Below are 22,321 nucleotides of genomic sequence, written 5' to 3' on the forward strand. Positions count from 1 at the left end.
TCTGTTAGTCTAGCCAATTGAAAAGATTAAATGCATTAATTAAGCTAAATTGCTTTGATTGTATTTGTTACTAATACTTTCCACAGACATACTCTGAAACTCTGTAATGTTTCGTTGGGAAGTATTTTCTCCAAGAAAACCACAGCCAGAACCTTGGGAGCAAGTATTGCACCTCGCACATATTTATTTATGAAGCCTCAAACGTACTGCTGCAGCATGGAGGGAGAGCTGAGGAACACCCGCTGGCAGTGCATGATACTCTTCCAATATTGAGAAACCCTTTAGCATTCACACAATCCTGACTTTTGGCAAGTTCCATGTGGTGTTGGGCTTTCCCAGGTGCGGCCTTGCCCAGATCACCAGGATGGGCGCCATTGTTTCCCTTCAGACTGGTGGAATCTGGGCAGCAGAGCCGCTCAGTGGAGAGCGGGAAGCAAGTGGCCAGTGTCAGGTGCGAGCCACTGCAATGCCCCAGCTGGGCATGGGGGGGCCTGAAGGAATCTGGAAGCTGGTGTTTTGGTTTTTTTTGCCACGAATGCTCATGACTTGGTGACATTTCAGAGATAGCTCTCTGATGCATGACTGACTGGATGTTGAAGGAGTCCTCCAGCAAACAGGTTGGGTTTGTGTGAGGGAGGAGATGTGTTTTGAGAAGTAGGGGTTTACATGTTCCACACCTGCTCACGCAGGTCCCTGTGAAATCTTACCATTTCACACCTGTCTTTTGATGACCAATTTTTAACAGAAATTGTCACAAATTCATAATGTTTATATCAGTTCTTCTAGGATACTCTAGAAGCACGTTGACAGAAAGTTCTGCAGAGCTGCCTGGCACTTCTTTGAAAACAGTTTTGACGCTTACAGCCTAATTTTGAGCATCGATCAAGGCACGGCTTGCTAGAAATATGTACTATGGAAAGTAGTTTAAGAGCACGTAAGAGTTAAGATGGATTTTAATCCTTGAATTGGTAGTTAAAAAAAAAAAAAGAAAAAAAGGGGAAAAAAAAGAACAGCCAGACATTTTTGCCTCTGAGGGTTTTTTATTGGCATATAACATGCACCTTCAGCTTCCACTGAGACAGTAGAGAGCAACATCCCTCTGTGGATGCTGAAAGCTCTGTGTCAGGCGGGGGGTCAGGGCGGGAGAGCAGAGCCAAGCCAAGGGCAGGCCATTGGCTGCAGCTGCACCCATGTCAGGCATGAGTGGGTGTTAGTTTCATCTTAAGTGCCTGAGCACAAGTTTGTTTCAAAGCTGTTGTAATTTGAACACAGGCATTGGGAATACAACATTTCTTTATGGGTCAAGCAATTCTTCTCCTGCTTTTATTAAAATACTTATTACAGGTAAGAAAAAAACTCCCTTCTTGGAAGGTAGATAGTTAGAATGTTACAATTTCATGGTTTGTGATTTGAACTGATTTCTTGCTACTCTGACAGTTGTGGGGAGCTCTTGTTTATCACTGCTAAACATTCCCAGCCTTCTCTCTTCTCTCTAAATCGTTCAGTTGTTTCTCTCTTGAAAGCCTTCATCTGCTCTGCTGCCTGCTGCTTCTGGTTAGTGCTGTTCCTCAGCAGAAGGAACAGCTGTCAGTGTCTTTAACTCCTTAACTTGCTCCTATTGCTTGGTAACCCTCTGGTCTGAGGAGGAACACGCTGTGTTCATTCTGGTACACAGGGATATGCTCTGCATACTGCTTTAGGAAGTATACAAACTTACAAAGTATAAAACTACGTACATAAGAACCACATTGCTCTCTTACCTCTTAATTTTCCATTACACCTTGCAGTAATTTGGTCCATATTTATCTGTATTTTGATTTTGCATATGCAGTCTTGAATTTTCTTACTGTGTTTTGTGACAAGGATGATGACAACGTCCTGTCAGTCCCATGTACAAATACTCCCTACTCCTGTAGGGAAGAGAGCTGTGTGTTTGGGGTGAGCAGTCTCCAAATGTATTCCTTCAGCACATGCAGATGATGTCCAGTTGTGCTGTCCAGGTTTGAGCTTAAGAAGAAGTGGTTTTGGGGACTGCTTGACATTGCAGTCAGTGATCTGCAGCAAGTAGGGATATGTGCTGTTGAGAGTACTGTCAAAACTTCAGCTAGTTCAGTATCAAACCTCCAGCAGTGGTGAAAAGCAGGTCCTTGGGGATGACTGTAAGAGCTGCGTAGAGCATGAGTATATAGCATGTTAGTTTCCCACTATTTGCAGCTTAAGATGGATGTAGTTTTAGTGCATTTAGTGTAACTCTCTTCCATCAGCTAGTCCAGCCTCCTCTGAAGTTTTCAGTGCTTGTTGTAAATCTTGGCAAGGAGTTCCACAGATCAGTTTTCCTGTGCATTGCTTTTTGCTTGGATGAGCCTGGACCGTACCAGCTGTGTTTTTTTCCTTCATAGTTCTTGTGCTGAGAGAGACAAGGGAAGAGCAATCTCTGCTCGCTTATGTCGTAAGATCATAAAATCTTATGTAGCCATAAGACCTCCGTTGTTTCCCCTTGTCACCTTTCAGACTGAAAAGTTTACGTTTGTCATTTGTAAAGTAGTAGTCTATGGAAATCAATAAATATTTGCTTAGAAAGGCACCTTTTTAGTTAGCATGCAGCTAGCCTAAACATATATTTATACATTAGTTCTTTATGGCTCATTTAAAATCTTTTCTAAAATTTCTTTGGATAGGAGCTTAAAATGTACTCATAAGGAATGGTTAAGAAAAAGGAAAATTCTTAAGCTCCCACATCAGATACATGGAAACATTAAATATGCAAAGTACACTCACAATTTCTATCGTTAGTTGTAGGCCCAGCAGTACAGTATGTATGTGTAATAAAAATAACATAAAGTATTTCTGAGAAATAGTGGAAAACTATTAAATTGGCCAAATCACTTATTGGCAATTATACGGTTGTTTTTTTTATATATATCTTTAAAAGCAAAATGACCTACCCTTCAGACTGCATTGCCTTGTATTTTAGTGGTATACTGATTCAATTCCTGCTTTTTTTTTTTTTTTTTCAATGTAGGAAGGGGAAGGGAAGGGTGTATATTGTTTGTGTGTGTTTTTTTTTTTTTTTTTTTTTTTTTTTTTAATGATGGCATTTATGGCATTTATTTGTCATCTTAATTCATAAAGAAAATAAAAATGGAACTTAAAACACAGAAAGCTTGTATTGTTATGTGATAGGGATTGACATCACATGCCCAGATTTCCTTAATTTTAGAAATTCAGTTCAAAGGTTTGTAGTGCTGTGTCTAAACTGGATAGGTAAGGAGATGTAAAATGAATAATTTCGTTATCCCTTTTATGTTGCTTTTTCTTATTCTGCGATATACAGCAGTTTGTGAGAGGGATGCCCCTAACCTAAGTTATTGGCTGTGGACCACGGGAACAGGCAGAGCTGAGGCCTCCCACTCTTGAGTGACTGTGACTATATTTTGTTGCTATGTAACAGATGGCAGCAGAGGGGCAGTCTGACACAGTGGTGTCTGACGTGGAAGTGTAGATGAAGCAAAGGTATGTCACTGAATTCTGACACTGACAAAAACGCATAGCTAATGGCAGTGACTGTGCTGAAAAAGGGCAAATTGTCAGCTACAAAAAAATTCTATCAAATAGTGTTGTGCTCTTTGTAGCTGTTGTAGTTTTCATGGAAATAAATAGAAGGCATGACTTACAGAACAACCTGTGAAGATCTTTATTTCTAGTAGGGCATGCTTAGGTCTCAGCTGACATGGTTTGGCCACCTCTGAAGAGAGATTAAAATTGCACCTCAAACTCATAAAAATTAAGAAAAGTCTGTGTGTCACACAGTAGGGCTGATAATATCGCTCCATATAAAAACTAATCTAACTGACAAGTTTACCTAAGAGAGATTTTAATTAAGTAACTAAACATATTTTTCCTGCTAAGTTGTTAAGTTGCGTTCACGTCTGTTTCTGTTACAGGGCTCAGAATGCCTAGTCTGTGACCAAATGAGAAAGCCTTCTAGAGCAGTTTTGTTGGAGTGGATGGAATTTCCCAAAGGACAACATGCAGAATATTATATTGTATCCTACCAGCTCACAGACGCTTTCAATCAAAAAGTAAATTTCATCTAAACATGAAGTAGTTGCAGGGATATTTAAATTGTGCTGCATTTTTTTTACTAGCTGCATTTTTTTTTTTTTTTTAAGATTGATGAAAAAAGCAAATAAAGAGAAACTTTTCAAAAATTATGCCAAATTCTGTAACTCGTGCCTTACAGAGTCCATTTGAAGCCAATGGTATTGAATCAGAATAGATAGACGTATGTTCAAAGTTAGAATATGTTAGTTCTTCAAAGTTCTTTGGTTGGAAGCTGGAGCCCAGTTTCTGCAGGGGAGATACAAACACTACCTCCAGGTAGTGTTGCAGGACATTGTTCTTTTTTTGAGCACAGGATGTCCTGGAACTTAAAGAAGATATGGGGATTTTAATATGAAGGTGTTAATAGCTGGAATAATCAAAACAGATTTTGCTATACATGCATTGAGTATTTTGCAGTTAACTGACCTTAAGTTGCACATACTGCAGTGTTAGATGAACATCTGAAGACGTTAGAGAATATTTATGAATTGTATTTTCTTACTTTCACTGTATTTCAACATTCTTTTAAATTGCAGAATATAAAAAACATTTCTGAAGTTGAGCAAAAGCCTATCAGTACTACAGTTCTGCTGGAGGAAAATAAGCATTATGACGTTACAATAGAATCCCTAAAAAATGGACAAATTCTAAGTGTAAAGTCATTTAAGACACGTAAGTAGTGTAGCACTAAATATTTTTGTATTATTATAGTGAGACTGGTTTAGAAAAAGATTAGAGAGAAACAAATGGAAATCCTGAGAGTATTCAAGTATTTAGAAAATTTGCATTGAGGTATGTTTTCAAATAAGAAGAGTAGAGGAAATAATTTTACTATAACTTGTTTGGTTAGTGTAAGAGTTCTGTAATAGGGGACTGATGTAGATATTTGGGAGATTTCTAAATGTTACAAGCATTGTCACATTGAAGTAATTCTGGGAAAAATTTATAAAAGACAGCCATCAGGTAAGTTACTTATAGCCTGGCAATTTTGTGCCAGCTCAAGGTTTCTATTGCTTGTCTTACTTACAGAAATAAAATATACTAATTGAATATTTAATAATTTTGTTTCAATTTTTTTCCCTCTAAAAAGTGTTGTTGAGCAGCTTAAAGGTCTTGCTATAGTGAATGACTGGGGCAAATGTTTAATATAAGAATTTGTGTGTCTAGCAACTGAACTTAAGGACATCATTTATATCTGTAGATCTGTTTCTGATCACAGATCTTGGTGAAAACTAGAATTGAAAGGACTTTCTAATCTTAATTCTATTAATTTATTTAAAGTAGTTTAATAGGATTACCTTATTACACATTAGAGATTTGTACTAGCTCGTGTTCAGAAAATTGGGAAAAAATTGTTACAAGTTGAAAACACTGCAGCACCCACTGACTATGATGACATTCAGCAGTATAAAGGAAACTGCTTGTGCTAAGGTTCTTGATCAACATCTATTAATTAATATTCTAGTAAAGTGTGTGCTTTTGTACTTAAACAGGCCTCAGTCTGTGCTCTTAACTTTTATTTGTGATTGCTTAAGACATATTACACAGACATGATAGTGATGCAGTAAAGATTTGAGTCAATAATTCTGCTGTGGTAAAGATCTTTTCTTTTTTTTGGACTACTAGGTGGAATTTCAGAAAATGACATCAAAATACTTGTGACAGCCACTACTGTATCTTTTAATTTGAGTGCAGTGACCAAAGAATTTGCAATTTCAGTTTCACTGAATGATACTTCTCGGATTATACAAAAAAATAGTGGATTCTTTGTCTGGAATGATTTGACACCTGGCACCTTATATACATTTGAGCTTATATTTGACCAATTACATCTTGAATTTATTAATGTGTCTCAGTCACTGGAAGTTCAAGCTGAAACAGGTAGTTATTACTTTGTTGTAGTCACAATCAATGTGAGGAAGTGCTGCCTGCTTTTAAGAAGAATTAAGAGTAAATTGCAAAGAGTCTGTATAGCATTATGCAATTTTCTATTAGGTGTATATTGTTTCATTTCTGGAAAAAATGAAACTGAATGCTAATATCACAGATGTTCTTTTTTTTTTTTTTTTTTTTTTTCCAGGAGCAAGAATTTGAATTTGTATGTGTGAATATTTTAAACTCATTATATGTTTTGCAGTTTAAAATAGACTCAGGTGGATTCTTGTCCAATAGGACCAGAGGCAGTAGCCTCAAGTTGCATGAGGCGAGGTTCAGAATGGATATTAGGAAGAATTTTTTCTTGGAAAAAGTGGTTAGACATTGGAAGAGGTTGCCTATGGAAGGAGTAGAGTCACTGTCCCTGTAGGTGTTTAAGGAAAGGGTAGATGCTGTATGTGGAGACACAGTTTAGTGGGCAGTGTTGGTCGTAGGTGAATAATTGGACTAGGTGATCAAAGAGGTCTTTTCCAACCTTGGTAATTCTGTGATTCTTGATTAGATGAAATTTGTCTTTAAACACACACAGCAGTGATATTGCACTGTTGAGTGGCAAACTTATCTGTGCTTTGTAAGAAATGCTTTGAAGGAGTAATATTTTTGAGGATGCTTTTTAGTGTTACCTTGCTCCTTTCAAAGTGGTAATGCTTTGATCAGGCTACTTATTTAAAATTAGGAACACAAAAGAGAGGATGACATAGTTTCAAATTCAGGGAAATGATCACTTACCTAAACTCTGGAAATTTCCTAATGATTTGTTAACTTCAAATTTTAAAAGTTAAAAAGCAAACCAGAAACTAATGAAGACTGATTTTATGTTTCTATGAAAAATATCATAGAACCTTTTGAGTTGGAAGGGACTCTTAAAGGTCATCTAGAGCAACTGCCCTGCAATGAACAGGGACACCTACAGCTATATCAGGAGCTCGAAGCCCCATCCAGCCTGACCTTGAATGTCTCCAGGGATGGGGTGACCACCACCTCTGGGCAAACTGTTCCAGTGTGTCACTACCCTTATTTTAAGAAGCTTCTTCCTTATATCCAGCCTGAATCTCCTCTCTTCTATTTTGAAACTATTTTTCCTTGTCCTGTCACAACAGACACTGCTGAAGAGTCCGTTTTCCAACCTCAGTGCTTGGAAATGATTCTGTTATACCAAATGTGGTGGTTGGTATGATTCTAGATTAGATGAAATTGGACTTTAGGGTTAGGGTTAGACTGTGCTAAAGAGTCTGTTTCCTTCTTTCTTACAGCCTCCCCTTTTACTGAAAGGCCTCTATCAGGTCTCCCCAGAGCCTTCTCTTCGGGGTAAACAGCCCCAGCTCTCTCAGACTGTCCTCATAGGGGTGGTATTCCCTCCCTTGGATCAATTTTGTGGCCCTCCTCTGAATGCGATTAGCATAAACAATATTGGTTTTCTTTTTTTTTGCTATAGTGGATTAAAGCTGATCATCTTCTAATTTAATCAATGAAAATTCTTAAGACACTCAAGATTTTGAGTGAGGATGTCTCATTATTAAAGATTTTCTTTTGTGGTTAATTAAATGCTATCATCTTCTGACTATATGTGGATTTTTAAAAAATCTGAAACTGTAACATTACCATAAATGATACTGAATGTGTTTAAGATACTGTGCTTGTTTACCTACAGGCACCTGCTCCAAAGGGTGGCTGGCATTCCAAAGTAGCTGCTATAGAATGGGTAAGGAGAGCAAGCCATGGAAGGTGGCACAAGAAACATGTGAGAATTCTTCACAGGAGGCTCATCTTCTTAACATAGGGAGTGAAGAAGAACGTGGTTTTATTTTTTCTTATCTCCAGACAGTTAGCCACGTAGTCATGTTATGGACAGGTCTTAATGACTTGAAGGTCAGTCTGTTTTATCTTTTTTGCTATTACATATATGAAGAAAGGAGATTTGTAATGTGTTGAACCCAATTCATTAAAATAAAAAATACTTTGCTCTAAACTGACTATTTGTTTGAAGAGTTTTCATAGAAATAGCATTAGTATTGGTATTAGTATATTGGCAGTTGGAGAGGAATCATTATTTCTAATATTTAGAAATACTGAAATCATTTAGCATGGCATTGCAGGGGAAAAATAAAGACTAATTTATTCATAACCTTTTTTTGTGTGTGTGTGTGTGCGTGTGTGTGTGAGTACCTCATAAGAATGTCCTTTTGCCTGTAGATGGTGCTGTTTTACCATAAAAAAATAAAATAAAAAAAAATTGTCTTATGCATTGTCCATTGCATAATAGGATGCCAAAGGTAGGGTTGTCTTTGTTTTGATGCAGCTCTGAGATACTGATTTGTCCTGCCTTAGCAAGGTCTGTTCAGTATGGATGCTGGATAGGCCAGTGGAAGAAAGGACTGGAAGAAAGTATTTCATATAAAAAGTTTCCCATCCCCATATCCGTGATAGGAGAGTTCTTCGTGCCAGCTCTCCCGTTCCTAAATGACTAATTGTGACCACTGTGATGGATTGTGTGATTTGGGGAGAACTACAGTGGTAAATGAAAGTACTGGGAAAACTCTGAGAAATTATTTGATTAATAGTGATTTTTAAAGGGTTGTCTGTAATGAGCAATCTCTTTAACTCTTTTTGGCTTTTATTAAAATATTATTATAATAGAAGGGATAGAATTTTGCACTTGAATATTTTTCATTCAAAACGATCCCATATAATTAATTTTAGAAATAAAATACGTAAATTTTGAATGTTCAGGAGACATGCTTACTATTAGAAACTTTTATTAATGACTTAAGAAAACGCAAAAATACATGCATATGTTTGTTTGTTTTTCCTGCTTTTTTTTTTTAACATAGGAGGAAGGTCGGCTCTTGTGGACAGATGGATCTCATTATTCCCTAAAGGCTAATGTCTCACCTTTGTCAATGCTACCAGCAAATGAAACAGACTGCTATGCCCTTCAGAGAGATCCCACTGGTCCAGACTATTTCTTCATGGGATTTTTCTGCTTTATACAGCTACCATATATTTGTGAATATGAATGTAACTATATTTCTTCCAATCTTCTGCATTAATTTTAAACTCCCACCCCTTCATCTTCAAAAATACAAATATGAAGAAAGTGTCCATGATATTTAATGGCTTTTTATTTTTATGTTTGTTTTATTTTTATGTTTTCAGTACCTCTGATACCAGAAAACTCCATATTCACTGTTTCTGATGTCAAGACAACTGAAGTTGCATTTACGTGGAGTTATATGGATATCTGGCTTAAGTCAGGCTTTGCACTCATAATGAAGTACTATTTTGATCATTTGAAACCACACAGTCTGAGCTTGCCTGTGAATACAACTCAAGCAAAAATTGTGCAGTTGTGTCCTGGTCTTTGCTATAGGTTTTTATTAGTCGCGAGGAACGCTGAAGGGGCACAGGCTGTCTTAAGTCCAATTCTGAAGGTAGAAACAAGTAAGTTACAAAAATGAATAGCAATAACCACAAAATCATACACTTTTCATATTGTTCCTTTGGTTATGTTATTATTTGTATTGATAATTAGTATGAAATTATTAGAAATAAATCTGAATGTGAATTCAGAACGTAGGATTCACCTGCTTGTAGAGTGGGTTCCAAAATCTTTATTTTGCCTTTGTACTCAAGTTTATCTTGAGCTGCATCTGAAGAGGGGTGGCCAGCAGGGTGAGGAAGGTGATTGTTGCAGAAATACAGAATTACAAATTGTAGGGTTGGATTAGTGACTGAATTGCTGGAAGAGATGTTGGAAACACATGATGAACTGTTTTAAAATGCTTGATAAAAAGAAATTGCATTGAACAATTTCTGAAATTCTGTAGATTTTTGCCATTCATCTCATTAGGACCAGGTTTTAACCAACTTAGGCAACTCATAGCCTTTGTCTGAGATAATGAGAGAAAGGACATACCTGAGGAGACCGAGTTCTACATAAGAGCTGGCTAATTCATAAAACCTAAATTTGACAGTGACTGTATTCCTCTGCAAATCAATATTAGTCAAACTGTCAAAATTTCTTTCTTTGATTAGATTTAAGACTATTTTTGAGTCCATGCTGTTAGCTTTTCAAGGTTTTTTTTTTTTCTTTTTTTTTTTTTTCTCAAAAGGTTTTGTATGGTTTTGTTTTGTTTTTAAGAGGAAAAAAATCTACAAGAGACGTCAGAAGCTCTTAGCGTATTTTCTATTTCTAATCTTATTCAATAGGGCCATTGCACTCCCAGACATTAGAGACTACGTATGTTTCATCTGCAGAAATACATTTAAAGTGGAAGCCTCCACAGCATTCTTCCTGTGCTCATTTTCATAATTACCTTATTAACATTTTGGATACTGAAACCAATGCCTGGGAACAGTTGCCAGTTGAAAAAAACAAGACATCAACAGTAATAGGAAATATAAAACCTTATCATCAGTACCAGCTATATGTGCAGAATGTAGCAGAGAAAGGAACTCTAAGTTGCCATGAAAAGCCTATATTAATCACAACAGGTGATGTATCACTTTTCTGTTTGGTTGGCTGGTTTTATTCTTTCCTCTAGACAGTTTACATTGAAAATGGGATGCATAAATATATTTTTAAAGTTATGTGCGGGTTGAGGTTTGTTGGTATGTGTTGAGGGAAAATTGGGGCAATTCTTTTTCAGTTTTTTTTCTGTTTAATAATTTTAATCTTCAGAACCTTTCAAAAAAGTGAACATACCTGTCATGTACCATGACAGTACCTATCTTCTTTTTGACTTGGTAACTTAAGCTATAATACTGAAGCAGTGGCATCATATTTGATGTATACTGATTTATGGTTTATATACTAATGTAATTTTAACAAAGTAGAAACATTTCCGTGATGTCTCAAATGATGTTGCTGAAGTCAGATTAAATTTTCCAAATCATTGATCCTGTGACTCAAATTGTGTCATCTTTTGTGTCTGTATATTCAATGGAACAGAATATGCATGTAAAATCAGGCACTATTTTTATGAGAAAAAGTAGGAGAATCTGCCTGTAACATGTGTCTAAAAACTGTCTACAAGCCATTTAATAAATACATAAGTAGAAGATTTAAAATCATGAAATATCTGAAGTAAGAATGAAGCAAACTGTTTTTGGGAAGAGTTTCTTAAGAGATGGTATATTTGAGCTGTGGTTTTATACTGAAATTCTTTTTCTTTGATAAAGCTGTCAGTCCACCTACAGCTGTTTTTATTCAGCCCGAGGATGTGGAAGAAGAGAGTGTAATCCTTCACTGGAAACTGTCACAAGAGGGTCAGGAGTCCTACATTCGGGTGAAACCTAGTGCAGACGTCGGTGAAACTAAAAAGTTTCTAGTAAACAATACAGAAGAATTTCAGATCGATCTTCTAATTCCTGGAATGACTTATGAAATAGCAGTGGCAAGCGTGAATAATGGAAATATGAGTGAGCTCAAGACTGTTCAATGCACTTTAAGTAAGACATAGTTAAACAGACTATAATACACTCAACATCACTCTTGTCATTACTAACAAATTACTAACAGATTTATCATGTCAAGTACACATGCTTAATAGCCAGGGCTCAAAACTAGAATATGAATTACATTGATTCAATTCTTACTGTTAAAGGCAAAGCTGATGATATTAACTTTCAGAGAGATGCAGCCTTGGGAAACACATTGGTATTATTGAACCGTGGTGAGGATCAGAGTATGGAATCCCATTCCCTCTGACTGAAGAAATTGAGCAAATTGTTGATGTGAAATAGGAAATTATAGGAATGATTGAAACAGTATTTTGGGTAGAGATGAATGAGGCATCGTGTGAAATGTGAGAGAAATTACCCTACTATTGGTGAGAGGGTGCCGGGAAAAGATTTTGAGTTGGAAGTAGCAGTAGCTGAAAGGAAAAAAGCTGTAAATTTTTGATCAAAGATGCTTTTCTGTTAGTCTTTGTTTAGTGACATGTTGAAATACTTTTGGCACAGTATAATGTTTTTGTTTTTTATTTTTTTGTGTATGTGAAAATAATGGCCAGGACTCACTCATGATATATATGTGATACGTAAAAGCAACTGTAAAAGTCAGATTATAGATATGTTAAATGATGCCTTGTCATTTTTTTTAAGTGGTTGCAGTATTTTTTTTTTTTTTTTAATATTTTATATAGCATTTCTCTTTAATATCTCATTCACAAAATAGATGATGGGATTGTCCCATCTGTAAGAGCCAGCTACGTGGGAAGAAAACTCAAGATGTCAATCCATGAAACATACCTCCTTCTCCATGCTTATCTCCACATTCACACATATATATCTGTATATTGTTTCTGTTGCTCTACCTACCTTCTTGGTGCAATCGTGCTTGATACCTGCAGAAGCCTGACTTGCTTTGATTCTAAATCCTTTGCCAAGTGCTTCAGGATTCTGGTAATAAACACCTAAAAAGATCAGGGTGATTATTCTCTCTGAGCAATTATATGTTTAATTATGGTACCTGTCTGCACCATGCAAGAGTAGTCTCAGGGCAGTTGCTTCAGATTTACTGTGTGGTTTTTATTATTTTCAGTTAATCTAATGTGGCTTTTTTCCCCCCCTTTCTTCCTTTAGAGCCCAAGCCTGTTCAAATAGTAGTTCCTTATGTGCTTTATAGCAATGCTGTGGTATTATTTGTTCGCATGCCTGACACTGGAGTATTTGATGGCATATATGTTACAATGAATGACGGACCTAACAGAACATTCAATTTGAAAAGCGATGGCAAAATAACAGTTGAAAACCTTACTCCAGGAACACTGTATGATTTCCATGTCTTCACAAAAAGCAGAGAAATGTTGAGCTCCTCTTACCGTGTAACTGGTGTAAAAACATGTGAGTTTTTTGATTCCCATAAAATTGCATAATGTTAAACTTTCATTTCTAACCTCTAACTTTAGTTTTATTTCAGTGCAATAAGAAATACATACTATTTACAAATCATCCAGTTATATTTGTGTAAGCAAATAGTAGTTCTTCAAACAAAACTATAACTATCCCTTATCATTACTAAACATTCTAAAGTCTGTTTCTGTGTCAAGACTATAAAAATGTCTGGCAAGTATTTCAGGACTTTAGGCTGTATTAAACTGTTGTGGGGAAACAAGACATATTTTGATTATTTATTTCAGCCAAGGTGATCAGCATCAGTGGAACTGCTTCTCTGTCGTGAAAATTAGCAAGTTTATTCCTCCCACTGCATCTTTAAACAAGGAAGAATAGCTTGAAGTTTCCAAATTTAAAGATAATAAATTAGATAACAAAGAGATTAGGAAATAGTCTGGGAAGGGGACTCCTTTTAGTAAGGTCTTTCAAAAAGAAATTTTAATAAGGGCTTAAACAATTGTTTGAAACACCTACTGAAATTCTGTGTTTTGAATTTTCACTTTTTTTATGAGTATGTACTTCTATAAGTTTTTCTTCTCATGTTTTATGATTTTTATTTGACATTCATTTCTACTCTATCTCCTCAGAGTGAAAATGTTATAAAAAGTACTACTGAGATAGTGTAAAAGCAAGCAAGGAAGAAAAGAAGAGCATGAGGGCTGAAAAAAAATATTCTTCAAATAATGAAAACCTTGAAAGCTGATTTTTCTTAAGATGTAGTTTTAATAAAAGTTGTGTTTTGATCACTCAGAACAGTTCTTCAGAAAACTTACTTTTGATCTGTCCCTGTTGGGTCTCCAGAACCTTGGAAAAGAAATACAAACCTATTTTTTTTTCTTGGAAAATATAGAACTTTTTGGTATGTTCCAGGCAGAAAGAGCTGGATTGGAATAAGAGAAATGCATACAGAAGTATAAAATGCTCTGTAATGTGATCTCATATAAGGCTATACTGATTTGGGCTAAAGGGCATTTGCTGTGTCTAGTCTACCCGGTTTTGCTGATCTTTCTGACAAAATTTAGGTCAACTCTGAGCACAGTGGCAGTACTATTGGAGGGATTAACTTTATTCTGGAGGATTTTCCTGCCTAAGAGCGTCAGCATGTTGAGCCCCATTGATTTCAAGCAAAACAAGAAAGCAGTTTACTTTAAATAGCGCCTGTATTATCTCTGCTCTTTCTCCATTTTTTTTTTCTGATTTAGAATGTCTGTCTATTTCTTCAAATCTATTTCTTGAAATGCCTGAAATCAGATTTTGCCCACTGCTTGCTTGAATTTGTTATTGATCCTCTTTGATGTCTTCACAGAAGACACAAAATTGTTGGACTGAACAGTAACAGTTTTTATGTTTTTCTGTAGGTTTAGCTGCACCACTCAATGTACGAGAAGGCAATGTGACAGACACTTCAATACAGATTGCTTGGGACCGTGCAGAAGGAGATTTTCAGCAATATGAAGTCACATGTACAAACTGTGCAAGTGCTTTCAGGGTATGCTTTTTGAAAAGACTGTTCAGTCAATGCAGTTATTTTTGTAAAAATTTTATATTAAGCATTCAGAGATTAAATTAGAAGCTATGCATCCCACTAAAATAGGTGGAGGTGCCACTAATGTAACAGAAACATATTTTGCAAACAGTTCTTCGTTTGGCTTTTTAGGTCCAGAAAGTCAAGCAAGAAACAGCAACATTTTCCAACCTTATTCCTGGTAAGCTGTACAGCTTTACAGTTCGATCAGAAAAGGAAGGTTTCAGAGATAGTGTACTTGTTGCAAAGGAAATAGAGACAGGTGAGACCTCAGTGTCACTATATTCGTAACTTGTTTTATTCTTCTTATGTCCCTTGTTTTCTTCTATATTTACTTGAACTTTATTTTTGTTTAAACTAGAAAAAATGAATTAAATCATTCTCATTATTTTCTCCTTATTCTCTTTTGCTGTTGTTTTCTTTATTCTTCAACTGTATTCTTTCAAGTAAATGCACTTGAATTTGGTTGTGGTGAACAATTAATTCCTGTTATTAACATCATAATGATTCAAGCAGTTTTGCGCTGCTAGTGTACAACTGGTACTTGCAGACTGGTTATCAGCCCTAGAAAAAGCAAAGTCCTTTTTCTTAAACTTCTGTTTTCACTTCGCTGCTGAGTTTGAACTTGTTTAGTTTTTACTGAGGTTTTACTTGTTCAGAACTAGATTAGTTTTCTGATATTCTTTCATTGGCTTCTTATATCAGTAGTAAATACAGTTGGTTTTTTTCTTACAGCAAATTTAGTTCTACTTTCGGTTAGGACACTGGATTTTCAGAAGCAGAGTTCTGTTTTAGTTGTGGTGTGAGAGTGTGTGTGTGAATGTCTGACTGCAAGGGGGCCAGAGTAAGCCAGGACATAGGTGAAGTGCCTGGGAGCAAGCCTGGGGGTGAGCAGCCAGCTCTGAGAGCCAGCTCTGGCTTTGAGTGCACCTGTGTATCTCCTAGGATAATCAGTTTGGGGGAGCGTCAGGGGAAAAGTATGAGGCCATAAGTCATTTGAATGCTCTGCTTTCTAGGAATACATCTTCAGCCTGGTTGGCCTGGGGACATGAAGCAGCAGCAGCCTTACCTCTCTCTGGCTGATGTGTCTGAAATTATATAATTTCCTCTAACAGATTCCTAATGTGAATAAGTATAGGTCATAAAAAGGTTCACAGTTGGCAGCAAGCATGATCAAAGATATGTAATATTTTGCTTTCAAGGAAACATCGACTAAAGCTGACATAGTGGTAGATGTCTGAAAAATTTTTGTGAGAGGGTAAGTGGTGGGGAAGTAATTATGGAATAAGTAAGAAAAAATGCATGGATATTCTCTTTGCAAGAACTGAGGACTTGAAATGAAACAGAAAAGAGCAAGCAGGGAACAAGCAAAAGGAAATAGTTGTTTATTAAATTTGTAGATAAGGTGCAGAACTCCTGCCCACAGGATATTTTGGGTTATGATTGTGGTTTGGCTCAAGAAATTCATGGGCTGCACAGTAGGAGATAACCTGGAAGGTTATCACTACATGCAAGCCTTCTTTCTGTAGACATCTGCTTTTAGCCACCATTGAAAACAAGATATTTTGCTAGCAGGAATTTTGGTCTCAGCCAATCAAGTTAGGTCTTATGTTGACATTTCCTTACAAATTGTGTTTGAGGAACTACACATCAGTGATGTCAAAACTACATTAAATAGCATTACAGAGCAATTGTTTTGGGTCTGGTGGGTAATAAAAGCCCCTACATTTTTTACTGCAGTGGTATTATCTGTCTCTCAGTGAGAAAAAAAAAAAAAAGAACATAACCATTTTTCTGGAGTTTTCATCCGATTTGGTTGAAAAAAGTCCTGTCATAGAATCATGTGTTTAAGATATATTTTAAAAGTAATATTGCTTCTTATTGTCACACAGTACCAAGTGCAGTTAAGTATCTGAACTATAGCAGAGACTCTGAATCAATAACTGTTACCTGGCCACCAGCCCAAAGTAAATTTGACGGATATGTCCTTTCAATAAACAGCAAGATCTTCAACAAAGAGAACGTGCTATCTTCTGGTGTAAGGTATGAGGATTATATTTTAATGTTCAGCTATTTAAAAAATAACTAATGTGAACAGATATTTCATGGTATATTTATAATAAGTATTCTGCAGTATTACTTGTATGTGATATATATTTGATGTTTCACTTGATAAACACTACTATACCTTTGTGAAAAAAGAACATTTAAGAATTCTATTTTGTAATAAATGACATCTCATATCATATAAAGAAATAATATCCATAATGTTGTAAATAGTTAGAAGTATTAAGATATATGTATTTTAAAATTCTAAAGAAAACAGTCTCTTTTTTTGATGTTTGTAGAATGTACAAACTTGAGAGTCTTTTGCCAGGCACTGATTTCTTGATTAGTATTGTGACAACCAGTGGACTGAAAAGAAGTCACCCCACCATTCTCAAGATTAGCACCTGTAGGTTCACAATTCATTTTTACGTTTTAATGTTTTCTCTAAAAAACATAATTTTTATTAAATTAATGCATGAATTTATTTAAATCAATTAAATAAGTGATTAGACTAATGCATATGTGTCTTTCTTTTCAAGTCAAACATTCTTGAAAGTTATCAAATAAAGATTTTTCATTACAAATAAATTTCCTATGAAGTGAATGGAATTATGTTGATAATTGAATCAGCATGCTGTTAGGATGATGGAATGTTTCTACAAAAATTTACAAAAACTGCTTGTATTTCTTATTCTGTTGCTAATACATGGAGATAAATTGAGTTTTTCATATTTGTCTTCAGTACAACATGAAATCTGTAACTACGCTGAACTATAAAGTAATGAATTACAGCAGTATTTCCTTCAATTCATAAAATATTTTGCTATTAAATTTCGCATCCTCTCATAACCTTACCTCAGGTCCTGATCCACCATCAGACTTGCAGGTGCTTGGGCAGGAAGAAAATACAGTATATTTGTCTTGGAAACTACCAAGAGGAGGATTTGATAAGTTTCAGGTGAGATAAGAATGGGAAGAAAACAATGTAATCTTATAAATTTCTCAATGAAATTATCATCCTGCATGTATAATAAGATACATACATACGAACATATGTATAATAACACGTATCTACAACAATAATTATTTGTCTTTATAAACCATGTAATTATGGGAGGGAAATATTGTTTCCAGAGATGGTCAGGTTCTAATATTTTGTGGTTAGTATTACAGAGTGGCTTGTCATCATCAGCATTTTGAAGCATATCCTTTGCAACACTTAGCACAAAATATGGAGTTCTTTTCTTCCAGTTCTCTGGTCAGAAACAATTCTCTGTGACATCTAAACACTTGGTTTGTGGATCATGTTTCACTGGGACATTCAACCAGTCTCTTTTGTGTCCTGTTTTTTACAGCCTATCTTGGATTATCCTTTGCCTTTTGAAGTCACTGTATAAACATGGTCATACAGTCAACTCTTCAGTAATAAACTGCTTAGTAGTAAACTTATCATTTGAATTGATGATTTCAAGGTGCCATCCTGTACTGTAACTTACTGGCTAGGATATTCTTCACTGCATAGAAAAACCATGAAACAAAGTACCTTGCTCTAATCGTTTTACATAGTTTATACTCCAGTATTAAAGTGTCCAATTCTGCTCCCCACATCATTGAAGTCTGAGTATTCTTAACTGTTTCTTAGCAATTCTCTTCATTAGGGTACAGCTGCATTCATCTGAATGAATAAAGCCAGACAGTTAACCTACCCCAGCACCATTTGCTGAATGTAGTTTGGAGTATTTTTACAAATTTCAAAATTTAATTTGATTCTCTTGTTCATGTTCTGAAGCAGCTCTGATACACTTTTGTATGTGGTCAGGTTATTTTTATCATCCCATGGAAAATAATTGTCATCTGTAATACTGATCTTTATGGCACTGTACTATTGCTTGGTATTGGTATCTCATACAGAAAGCAGCCGCATTAGGCAGTGCTTTATCAGAATAAATGAGGTTGACTATAAATCTTTAATAGGAAAGGCTTCAGTAGGCTGGTTGCTTAGTGAAGTGCACCTGCATAAAAGGGATCATTTTACTAATCATTTAAAATTAATTGTCCCAGCTCACCAACTTTCTATGCAATATACACAAAAAAAAAAGAGTACACAAAAGAAACTTTCCTAACTTGTTTATGCTAGATGTAAATTTTTAATCTATAGCTTTGCTTCTAGCATTTTGCGGTGCTGTAATTCTAATGAATTGATGACAGTCTCCAAGATTTAGTATGTATTAAGAGGTCTTGTGTCAGTACAATAAGTAGATGCAATAAGTAGATGCCCAAGGGAACTGCACTATTCCTTCCCAGATCCACAGCAGCTGAATCAAAATTCTTTCAGATCACTAATATGACCCCTCCGCTCTTGGAGGAAATAATTGGTGAGCAGACAGAACACACTGACATAAACAGCTGCAAACCATCTTCATCTATTAGTACTGCTACTACCAGATATGCGTGCTGGGAATGTTTATCTAGAGCCCTCCTCTGCAGGGCAGACACACTGTGCATCTTGCTTTTCACTAGTGCAGATGAGAAATAGTCCGCAACAGTGTTCTGTGTCCACAGAAAGGACTATCACTTTATTCCTTCACCTCAAGAGTTGTCTTGGAGGTCAAAAGGAATTCTCACAGCCTCTAGGAAATAAGAGGCTAAATTAGAACTGGTATCTGCAGCACTTTTATTCTCTTCAGTGGCTCAAAGCAGTGAGTTTTCAAGGTATCCTAGTGAGCTGAGTTGAGTGGCTGATTCCTTGGGGCTCTTTCTTTTTTTTCATTCTTTCTTTCTATCTTGTAGTTAATTGCTCAGCTTATCAGTACAGCTGTGTGACTGAGCAGTCAGAGTACACTCTTATCCTCCCTCCAAGAGTAAAGGCTTCACCTCCTCCATTTATTTTTAAAAGATTAAAAATGCTTGCACCACTATTAAGAAATATTAGAGTAATTAGTGGATCAGCCTTGTGGAACATAAAACTTCAGCCCTATTCCTTATTTTGTCTCTAAAATGTGGGGAATATTGTAAATATTCGTATATAAGCAGGTAGGTAGAATCTTTGAACATAAATTTTATGAAGTGAAATAACATATGACATAAGAAAGTATAATAAAATATTATTATATTATTCTATTAACAAATCAGTCTAATAATGTATATTTTTACTTATAACTTCTTTTATAATATAGTTGATACATAATATATAATTTCTTATACAATATTATAAGTATAAATATGTAAGTAGAATAACATAAACTTAATCATATTATATTTAAGTAATTACTCTTTTTCCATAGCTTTCATATTGTCTAATGAATAATGAAAAAACATTTACCAGAACTGTCTATGATAGCAGAGCTGTAGTGAAAAATCTGGCCCCTGGGATGGAATATACATTTCAGTTAAGGACAATTAAAGGCTGGGATTCCTCTGTGGCTGTGGAGAAAAATGTCATCACAAGTAAGGAGGCACCTCATCATTTGTGTACTTTTGAATAAAAGTAAATATGGATACAGAGGCATTTAAATCATTGCATGCAGGTCGTGTAAAAGGATCACAGTGTTCAAAATAAGGTTTAAATTTAGGAGGAAAATTTTGCTTCCTCTTGTCATAGTTGCTTAAACAGGATCCTTGATGAAGTCGAGGAGTCTAAACATAGTTGTAGGTACCCATTTGAATAAAGAACTGGACTCTCAAAATTCTTCCAGCTCCAACACAAGCCTGACAAAATCGATAGAGTAGATAAGTGTAATCAAAATATAAATCAACTCTTGGTTTTATATATGTGCATATCTTAGACCTTCCCCCTTTGAAGGGTTTTCTGTGGCTTGTTGGCACTGTAATTCCTTAATGAAGGAAGGCTCTGCTAGGAAGCTCTGCAGTTAGTTTTACAAAGATGAGTGAATCTCTGAAAAAAATGGACTAGATCTTCAGAATTGTGTCAGTGAAAAATGAAAGAGAATAATTATCATCTTGATCCTGAAAGTACTCCTTTTCAGACAAATATTTTCATGACTGCTGGGCATGAGTGCAGTATATAACCAGAATATGGAGAAATTACTCTCACAATTTTAATGACAAGACTTTAGGATTCTTTTCATATTGAATAATGCAGCCTTTTTGTGGAATTATGCTTTTTTTTTTTTTTTTTTTAATTAAAGAAAGTTATAAGTAATCACAACATTCATTTTTTTTGGATGACTGCAAACATTAATTTTCTAACAGAAAGTGTACATTGCATATTAATGGAGATGTTATTTATGAATATATATCTAGACTTTTAGAATTCTGGACATAACCAAGAGGAATAAAGAGTTCATCACTGTGAATATGTGATGAATCACTGTGAATATGAATAAGTGACTATGCACTTTTTGTTTCCCTTTCTAAAATGAACAATTTTCTAAAATCATATGTCTTATGAAGCATTTTAGAAAATGTTTAATTGAATAAAGTCACCACAAAGACTTCCTTTTCACTCTGATTCTCATTGCTCAATGCTATTGTTCCAATAGAAGATTAGATAAGTCTGGAATTCTCTTCCATAAATTACGTAGTGCACAGTAGAGTGACATTGCCAAGTTTTACCCTGGGTAATATGATGGAACTGCTGACTAGATATCCATACAAACATACTTGTAAAATGTGCATTAGTATTTCATTAATCTGTGAACCCCAAAAATCATTTAAATAAAAACCATTTATTTTCAAAAGCTGATATTTTTGTTACATTTGTTACAAGAAATATGTATTAAAATTTTCTTCATTAATCTGAATAACTTTACTATAGAACCAGCTGGAATCTGCAATTTGGCATTGAAAATGGTAAATACTTCCTCTGCAACTTTAATGTGGAATCCAACCAAGACTAACTTCACATCTTACAAAGCATCTTTGTCAAACAGTACCTTTATAAGCAAGTTTATGATTCCAGGAGCAGTATCTAACTTCAGTGTGACAAATCTGACTGCTGGGGGTATTTATAATTTCACACTGCGAAGACTGCAAAGCAATATTGAAGGAGCTCCTGCTTTCATTGAAATTGTAGCAGGTCTGTACGGTTTTCTATTTTTTGTACTTGCTGGCAAATGGTAGCTTTCAATAACCATTTAGCCTTGTCTGTATCACTGGTTGAATAACATGGGAATTTCAAGAGAGGTTACATGTAACAGTTTGCTGTGCTTGTGGACATGCATGGTCTGAAATGTATGCAACTTACATCCACTGATTCATTACCAGAAATAATATTTATCTATGCAGCATGTCTTTTGACTGTCTAGTGTCTTCATTATTTTGCAGGTCTTAATCCTGCAAAGAGTTATGCATTATTTGAACTTAACCTTACATGTTTGCATAGTTAAGGCTTTAGAATGTAAAATGTTTCATTCAAAGACTGTTTCTTATCAGATTTGTTCTAATAATAGATTAGTTCTGTTTCTTCTGTACCCCATTACGGCGTAAAATCTCAATCTTGACATTTGCCTGCAGTTTAATGTAATGTAATAATGTAAAATACAGCTGAAATTTAAGAGGCAAAAAGATGCTCCAGAACTACCTTAACCTTTTGGGATCGTGTGCTTCAGCTGTAGTCAGGGGTTTGAAGCAAGAGTTTGAAGAGTCTTTAAAATGCAATGACATAGAGGTGGAAATCCTTATGTTTACTTTGAAGTAGTTGTCTTGAGAGAAAAACTATGAAGAAAAATCTTGCACATCTTTTATAAGTTGATCCATGACCACAATACTGTAATACTTAATCACTACTAATATTTTTTCTAATTCAGGGAAGATTTAAGTCAGTTTGGTTGATCCATTTGTGATTGCTTT

At 35.4% G+C, this 22,321-nt stretch overlaps 1 protein-coding gene across 1 annotated transcript in view; it reads left to right on the forward strand.

Annotated features, from left to right (window-relative positions):
- The first annotated feature begins 1,266 nt into the window (after positions 1-1,266).
- Positions 1,267-22,321, forward strand: part of PTPRQ (protein tyrosine phosphatase receptor type Q) — a 121,857-nt gene continuing 100,802 nt past the window's right edge. The window contains exons 1-17 of the mRNA XM_090139217.1: positions 1,267-1,344; positions 3,945-4,082; positions 4,641-4,776; positions 5,731-5,985; positions 7,691-7,908; positions 8,871-9,057; positions 9,196-9,480; positions 10,249-10,533; positions 11,221-11,490; positions 12,625-12,885; positions 14,295-14,425; positions 14,594-14,723; positions 16,354-16,504; positions 16,810-16,916; positions 17,371-17,468; positions 19,795-19,957; positions 21,288-21,548. Coding sequence (XP_089995343.1) covers positions 1,297-1,344; positions 3,945-4,082; positions 4,641-4,776; positions 5,731-5,985; positions 7,691-7,908; positions 8,871-9,057; positions 9,196-9,480; positions 10,249-10,533; positions 11,221-11,490; positions 12,625-12,885; positions 14,295-14,425; positions 14,594-14,723; positions 16,354-16,504; positions 16,810-16,916; positions 17,371-17,468; positions 19,795-19,957; positions 21,288-21,548 — 3,124 coding nt within the window. The 5' untranslated portion in view covers positions 1,267-1,296. The remainder of the gene's footprint in view (positions 1,345-3,944; positions 4,083-4,640; positions 4,777-5,730; positions 5,986-7,690; positions 7,909-8,870; positions 9,058-9,195; positions 9,481-10,248; positions 10,534-11,220; positions 11,491-12,624; positions 12,886-14,294; positions 14,426-14,593; positions 14,724-16,353; positions 16,505-16,809; positions 16,917-17,370; positions 17,469-19,794; positions 19,958-21,287; positions 21,549-22,321) is intronic.

Source organism: Phasianus colchicus, chromosome 1, assembly GCF_987193195.1.
Source record: "Phasianus colchicus chromosome 1, bPhaCol1.hap1.1, whole genome shotgun sequence".
In the NCBI taxonomy this organism is placed as follows: Eukaryota; Metazoa; Chordata; class Aves; order Galliformes; family Phasianidae; genus Phasianus; species Phasianus colchicus.